Source organism: Hippichthys cyanospilos, chromosome 15 (genome assembly GCF_059441005.1).
Source record: "Hippichthys cyanospilos isolate Australia breed blue-spotted pipefish chromosome 15, RoL_Hcya_1.0, whole genome shotgun sequence".
Lineage (NCBI taxonomy): Eukaryota > Metazoa > Chordata > Actinopteri > Syngnathiformes > Syngnathidae > Hippichthys > Hippichthys cyanospilos.
The window spans coordinates 2,021,607-2,030,000 of record NC_142383.1 but is presented as its reverse complement, the minus strand read 5'-3'; the positions used below and the strand labels follow the sequence as shown (position 1 = coordinate 2,030,000).

Sequence of the window (8,394 nt, the reverse complement as noted above, 5' to 3'; positions counted from 1 at the left end):
ATCTTTTGAAACCATTTCATAAATGACGTAAGGTAGGCCGGTGTTGAGGTCGTGTGCACAAATTGGAGCATGCTTGCAGTGCTTCTCTCTCAAACATACCTGATTCAAATGATTAAGATCATTTTCAACATCCTGAAGAGCTTGCTGATGAGATAATCATTTGAATCAGGTGTGTTGGGGTGAGAAACCTGGAAAACATGCAAGATGCCAGCCACTTGAGGAATAACAATGTGAACAATGTCTTAGAGGGAACATTGGTACCAGCCATAATCAAAACAAGTCAGGAAACACTGGATTAAACAAGACTTGTTTTTACCTGAGAATCTCAAAACTGGCAAAATCCCACTGATATACTCCCACATCAGAACTGCAAATAATGTGGCGTCCATCAAACTGCAAACGGGGTTGAAGGCTGATGCTGCGGTTATCTGACACTGACAGAGTCTTGAAGCATTTACAGTTAATTTCTTTTCCTATGGGCCAGATCTGAAAAGACAAGTTAGTGTTTGGTTCATTTTATAAACTATAATGTTTAAAAAAACAAACAAACAAAAAACTGATAACGATACGAAATCAGGATGAAGCTATAATTCACTTGTCGGTCAAATGACACACACTGTGGATAGAAAAGACTACAACCCCATTCAATTTGCCAATGTTTTGCAATGTCAAAACAATTTTAAAGACCAAAAAAAAAAAAAAAAAAAAAACTGATCCAAAAAAGACTATTACTCATCACTCATCTATTCCACTCTTGACTTGGCCACAGTAAAAGGCACAAAGCACTTATGGCGATAGCCATTGCCCCCCGTCTCGGTACTTGCCTATTGGGCTTTACCCCAGAAAGGTTTTGGGGTCCTGATTGTTGTTTGTGTCTGTGTAGCAAACAACATTTTCAGAGTAACCCTTTTGAAAGTCCCTGGAGAGGGTGCTAGAAAGAATTCCCGTTGGGGACTTCATCTTCTTGTTGAGGACTTCAATGCTGATGTGGGCAATGACAGTGACACCTGGAACGTAATGGTGTTTATACATGTACGTACTTGGGATCATGGCACAGCATCCCAGGTCATTCTGCGATAAACTTTGTGGTTGTTCCATCAGAATTGTGGGACCTTGTCTTGGACATACAGTCCAAGAGAATAGAAGGCTAGTGTGGTAAACCTAACACCACATGGTAGTATGCTGGCTTTGATGGGGGGGAATAGTCGTCCATCATAATCATCTTCTAGATGGCAGCGAAGAAGCTACTAGCAATGCTAATTGTTAAGATATCCAAAGAATGGGACAGCTTGCATATTTAACACCAGAAATGAAGAGTATGGGATAGGGGAGGTCCGATTTGATCCATAGATTGCGTATCAACCCCAATCCAGGCCAAAATGACTTAATCTGTATTGGACAGTGCTGCCGCTTATTGGAAAAGAGTATTTATTATAATTACATGATTAAATTGCAGCACGCTGCTCTCACAATTGACAATGGAACATCGTTTTAAAAATAAAACAAAAAATTTTGATTTCCAACGGCACACTTGACATTTCGCAGAACACTATGTAGTCATGGTACAGTGGTTGAAAAACACTGTTCTACTTAACACTAGGATTAATTGGGGTTGTAAGTATGAATCAAGCATATGGACCAAAAACATATGTCCACAGCAAGTTTTCAAACTTGTTGAAACTTCTTATCTCAACAGGTGTGAATAGAGGGAGGAAATCAGCATTACCTTAATTTCATACTTATCAGCACTAAGGAGAATGTAATCACCAGGTCTGTGCACCACAGACTCCACTTCACTCTTCTGTAGTATCACCTGTGTGAAAATAAGATTTTTAATCTTTTTGTTAATTTATAAAACCCATCTTTACTAACATCTCCTTTTATCTAACAACCCTAATTGACATTATGGTCCATTTTTTAGTTCAAAAGGCTGGTGCTAGAGGACCACAATCCCTAAATTAGTTTTAGTAATTACTTTTAGTAAGAGTCAATGCTAGGACCCATGGTGAGGCACTGTTCCAAGTATATGGCCATCCTCAGTGGAATAGACAGTTGGAGAATGTCAGAGCTGCAGAGGTCATTGATATTTTTAAATTAAGGCTCAAGATTCACCTTAAGATTAAATTATTATGATACAATTGTGTTAAACCCAATATTTATCTGTATGTTTGTGATCTTATTGAATCCATATAAAGTGTAGCTATACACTATTACTCTGACTTAGACATAAACATATACAAAAACTTTGCACACTCATCGGACAAGGTGGAAAATAATATATATTTTATGAATGTATCGGCCTACGAAAATTAGTCTGGATGTGTAGTATCCCAAAATGTCCAAAAAAGTCCATTGCAGCCAAGTGCTACGATGAACAGAACATCAACTCCAGTGACCCTCCGGGTTATGGCGTCCCTGGCTTACGTTTCCTTCAAGTTATGATCTGGAATACTGACTATTTTCGTCCCCTCTTTAAGGCATTAAGCCCGCTTTACGATTAACATCAATAATTGTCATGACCTGTGAGGTTGGTTGCGTTAGTTGTTTTGACACTCTTGAGGCGTTTTTAGGTAATTGCTCTTATTTTCTGTTGGGGTCAAACTGCCTCTGCTGCAACGCGTCACTAAAATGCTGGTCTGCTATTGGTCGGTGTCTCGACTCCCTAAGATACTGGTCTTCTATTGGTTGGTGTCCCAGAACCACTAAGATGCTGGTTTGCTATTGGTCGGCCTTATTCGTTTCAAAATGGCGGAATGGTAAAGCTTTGTTCCATTGTGAGTGGTGACAAAACCATATTTATAGTGTATATATAATTTAAAGCAATGACTTGTGATACATATTAAATGTGAGCAAGCAAATGGACCTTTGTATCCATCCCTCCCTCCATTTTGTACTGTTTTATTCAAGGTCGGGTCACGGGGGAAACTGCTTCGGCAGCGAAGCCCAGACTTCGCTCTCCCAAACCATGTCGTACAGCTCCTCCGGGAAAATCCTTAGGCGTTCTTGGGCCAGCCAAGAGACAGTCTCTCCTGCGTGTCCTAGGGTCATCCCCGGGGCCTACTCTTGTTGGAACATGCCCCGAATACCTCACTAGGGAGGCGCCTGGGAGGCATCCTAACCAGATGCTCAAACCACCTCAACTGGCTCCTCTCAACAAGGAGGAGCAGCAGCTCAACACTGAGCCTTTCCCGGCTAGCCGAGCTTCTCAGCTGATCTCTAAGGACACTCTGCGGAGAAAACCCATTTTGACCGCTTGCATCTGGGATCTCATTTTTTTGGTCACGACCCACAGCTTGTGACCATAGGTGAGTCTAGGAATGTAGATAATGTTAGAATGTTAGAATAACTGTATATAGTTTATCTCATATTTGTTTTTGTAACATGTATATTGGTAGACATGGATATTTTCTGTTGGTAAAGCATGTGTGAGGAGACGACACGTCTCCAAGGGCAGGACATCATAGATTTTCCCCTGCACCCCCTGCATAACATGGGGGGTGTGAGGAGACGACACGTCTCTGAGGGCATAATTGCATAGACTCTCACCTGCACCCCCTACAAAGTATGAGGCCTGCATGGACTCTCACCGGGGGTTTGTCTTTGTGTTCTGAGAAAGACCATCACAGCATAGAAGCGCACGGACACCCCCCACTATCGCAAAATGATTTTTTGCATTGTTTTCAACCCCTCTCCCTCCAAACCCTTTAGAGCAGCAATGGCTTTTGTACATAGGGCCACCCCAAATGAATAACTAGAGAGCGGAAAGGATCTGTTACCAGACTGGACGGAGATCTTAGAAGGTCAGGCTGCTGTCCGATCTTTTTGCAAGAAAACCTTGCTGTCTTCCTCCTGTTTGTTGTTTATTAAATGTTCTAGGTTGTTTAAACCTAACATAGATGGACTGGTGAATTGAGACATTTGCCTTTAGACTCAGCTCTTTCTTTACCACCACAGACCGGGTTGGTGGTCAACCCTCATAATATGTTTGGGTTTGCCAGGTCTGACTGGCATCCTCCCCCCACCATTGGAGCCAAGACACTCTGAGGTGACTATCAATTGACAGCTCTCTTCACCCAAGTACCCAAAACATAAGGCCATAAATCATAGTAGTACAGTGGGTCCCCGGTTTACAAACCCCGTTTTACGTATTTTTCATCTTACGACGTGGACCGCAGAGTTTTTTTGTCCCCCTCTTACGCACAAACCTTTCGTCTTACGAACCATCCAACATGCCGGTCAGTGTGTCCGCACTATTTTTTTCGCTTTGCTGCATCAACAAAAACATCTTTTTTCGCAGGTCACAGAAACGCCGATATGCTATTGGTCTATTAAGGTCACAGTCATGGTCTCAGTCACGGAGATGCCGATATGCTATTGGTCGATTAAGGTCACAGTCAGGGTCTCAGTCACGGAGATGCGGATGCTATTGGCCGGCGTCACGTTAATCACAGAAATGCCGATATGCTATTGGCCGAACGCCTTCATCTAGCTTGATGGCACGAGCTGGTCGGTGTGTTTTGAAGACTTTGCAAACTTTATCTGTTAGACATGGCTTCTAAAATTGCAAGTGGCGGTAAAGGAAGAAGTAAGAGGATGATGACAATAGAAACGAAACAGGAGATAATAAAAAAATACGAAGGAGGCGCACGCATAGTTAACCTTGCTAGTGAGTATGGCCGTAACCGCTCGACGATTGGTACAACTCTCAATAACAAGGAAGTTATGAAAGCAAGCAAGTCTTCTAAGGGCAAGAATTTCCTTGCCAGGGGACGGACCTCGGTCAACAACAAAATGGAGAGGCTTCTTCTATTATGTTCTCATTTTAGAAAAGTTCAGTTTTCGTTTAAGAAAAAAAATCTGCGGGTTCGTCTCTGCTCCCCTCCGCCTCCACCCACCACCAGCTCAAGTCACGTCGCCCCAAAGGTAAATTATATTTTTTATGCATGCCTTTTTATATGCATGCCTTTGTATATGCATGTTATTTAATTTAACTGTACAGTAGATTATGTTACTAATTTTTAATATGTGTATAAAGTTGTGATGTTTTTACCTAAGGTTTTTGCACGCGTTGCACACATTCACTAATTAACATAGGTTTGGATTGCCTGTCATACGGCCAATTCGAGTTACGAGCTTAGCCGCTGAACGGATTAAGTTCGTAACACGGGGGCCCACTGTATTTAGAAAACGTCAGAATTTTGTTTCCAATTACTGTTCCTGGTCTTTAAATGGTACAGCTCAAATTTGAAGTCCAACGTATGAAAGGTAGGAGAGGGGTGCCCAAACCTTTTTTTAACCTCGTGCCAGAAGATGGCAAATGTGAGTTTTTTTCTGCCACTAGGCGGCACTATATAGCATCATGGCCTATACATAGGTTCTATACATAGGTTATGATAATGTGAATTGGGTGAAAGTGGTATTTTTTTATCATACCATATATTGTTTTGATTTTGTAACACGATGAATATGATATTGTGACAATTTTGATATTGCATGGTCTCCATTGTTGTTACTTTTCCACTACCAGATGAAACTTACTGCTGATCAGGAAAAAAAAAAAAAAAACATACTATGAAAAAAATTACACAACTGAAAGATGACTGGTGGGGCCGCACACATTTTCAACCCACCAAATTTGACCCTATTCCTAAATTTGGACAATCCTGCCCGAAACAAAACTAGTGGGTTTCAATTGAGATGGACACAACTCAAGAATTATCAGTGGAAACAAGATGTACCTTAAGCCCAAATTTAAGCCACAGAAATAAGGGTATGAAAACATCAGTGGGTGGAGGGCAAGGAAGGAATAGTAACTTATATCGCCATTTAAAAAATAAATAAATAAATAAAGGGACAATGTATAAGATTTAGACCGTTTTCATTTTGGAGAGCAGGAGGTGCTGCATTTACCATTGTCCGTAGCTATAACAGACATGGTAGCCTCCGGAAGAGTGCCACCCATGAGTCCCAAGATTGCTACTGATCTTAAAGAGAGAAGAAAATGATTTATATGGAAACGAAGTTGGAGATAATCAAGAAATACGAAGAAAGCTAAGCTAGCCTAGCCTAAGCTACCCTTACTAGGGAATATAGCTATAACAAGCATCACTCAAAGGTCAATAGATCCTTTATATATTTTTTATTTATGATGTTGTTTGATTGTATGCAGGTATATTATATATAAGTAGCACTTACTATACTATTTTCATACCAATTTTTCTGTTTTTACCTGAGGTTTTACACGCATTAGCTAATTAACATAGGTTTAGATTGCCCGCCATACGAATTCGTGTTACGATCCCAACTGTGGAACTGATTAATTTCGTAAACCAGGGGCCCTCTGTATTTACAACATTCTGTTAGTCGTTAAGGACACATTTATTTGCAAGTATTTGACATTTCTAACAATTTTATTTGTTCCTTTTTAATAAAAAATGGTCTAAATTTGACACATTGTGCCTTTGACAGCAGTTTATACAACAGTTCAAATAGAAGTCATGGGCAATAAATTAGAAAGGCATTTTGAAATTAAAGAAGGATTTCTGTTGATATTTCACTAACATGAGACACTACAAGTCTAGAAAAAAAATCTAAAACATCAAAAAGTTTGCAGACCTTGGTAACCCATTCAGTATGTCCAGTCAGAGTGTTGAGACAGGCACCAGTTGCCAAAGCCCAGACCTTCACAGTGAAATCTGCAGAGCCGCTCACCAGCATGTCCATCTCATCATTGTAGTCCAAACTGAAAACTGAGCAGAAGAAGAAAAAAAAATTACCCCAATTAAGAAGAATAAAGGGCGGCAAGGTGGCTAACATCCATCTTACAGTGCGGAGATCACGGGATCGCTTCCGGTTCCAGCCTTCCTGTGAGATGTTTGCAAGTTCTCCCCGTGCCTGTGTGGGTTTTCGCCGGGTACTCCGGTTTTCTCCCACGTTCTGAATTGTCCTTGGGTGTGATTATGAGTGTGATTTTTTGTTCATCTCTGTGTCCCCTGTGATTGGCTGGCGAACAGTTAAGGGTATACGCCATCTACTGCCTGAAGACAGGTGGGATAGGTTCCAGTATGCTGGTGACCCTCGTGAGGATCAGTGAAAAAGATGATGGATGGATGGAAGAAGAATACATTTAATTATTTTGTGTTTTTGTGCCAACAAAAATGTGCCACAGTTAAAGCATTGTTCTAATGTTTTTGTGGGATTCAGTTTTTATTTGACTAATATATTATTTTAACTATATTTTGTATGTATAGTTTTTTTTTTTTTGCTTGCAAAAATAATGAGGTGAAGGGGAATGAATCCCTGAACTGATCTCAAGTGGTGGTATGTTTTTGAACAGCGCTAATTATGGCCTGTCCGTAACTAACAATTTATCAACATAAATTGACAATGTTTAAAGCTAAGTATGTCCATTAGATATGGGTGAGGGCTATTGACTTTAAAGCTCCATTGTTTTGCTCAGGGGACTCAAATGATCACAGGGGCGTGAAGTGTTCTGATACGTGCTCGTCACAAATTGTCTATGATGAACACCATGTTCAAACGTGTTCAAGGGTGTCCATATATGCACATGGCACCAAGACACAAAAGGCAGCACCTTTCATGATTGACATTGTGGTTGTGTCACTGGATTTGCAGCAGCATGTTTTGGACACTCAAGAGAAAAGAGGAGAGCAGATGTCAACTGATCACCACCTTTTGGTGTGTTGTTTTCAATTGTAGGGGATGATTACGAGCTGACCGGGCAGACCCAAACATATCGTGAGGGTCTGCTTGGGAACGTCTGGCAGAGTCCCCTGTCAAAAGAAGAGACATTGAGTCCAAGTGGAGCATGTTCCGTGCCTCCATTGTCGAGGCGGCTAATAAGAGTTGTGGCCCTAAGGTGGTTGGTTCCTGTTGTGGCGGTAAAGGATGTAGTCAAGCTGAAGAAGGAGTCCTGTCCAGTCTTTTTGGCCTGTTTGACCCAGGAGGTGTTCAATGTAAAGTCGGAAGTGGACTGGGAGCGATGATGACAGAGGGCGAACACAGCTTTACCTTAAAACTGGGAGGCAGTGCTGGACGATTTACACCCATAATTTGTGAATGGATTGTGGATAATCTGCCTGTTTGAACTATTGTTTGAGCTTTTGCAAAAGCCTTTCTCACAAATTACACACCAACTAGACTGATTTGGACGATGACAAAAGGGAAACTTGTGTGTTTTTATGCAGCACTTTGCCAGCTGTTAATTTCAGACACAGAAGAGGAGGACTTTGATGATTTGTGGATGAAAAACAACGAATACATTGTTACAATAAAGCACAAACTGGACTTCCGGGCTAATTTACAACAGGACGGACGCATAGTGACGAGCTCCCGTTAGTCGGTTTCTAAAAAGTACCTCCTAACATTCTAAAC

At 41.1% G+C, this 8,394-nt stretch overlaps 1 protein-coding gene across 4 annotated transcripts in view; it reads right to left on the bottom strand.

The window, feature by feature from the left end:
* The window catches only part of fbxw2 (F-box and WD repeat domain containing 2), a 45,627-nt gene that overhangs the window by 7,362 nt on the left and 29,871 nt on the right, over window positions 1–8,394 (bottom strand). For all 4 annotated transcript variants that reach the window (XM_088435371.1, XM_088435370.1, XM_088435369.1 and 1 more), the window contains 3 exons: window positions 6,616–6,749; window positions 1,727–1,813; window positions 317–486 (listed from right to left, as the gene is read on the bottom strand). In XM_088435371.1, coding sequence (XP_088291497.1) covers window positions 317–486; window positions 1,727–1,813; window positions 6,616–6,749 — 391 coding nt within the window. The remainder of the gene's footprint in view (window positions 1–316; window positions 487–1,726; window positions 1,814–6,615; window positions 6,750–8,394) is intronic.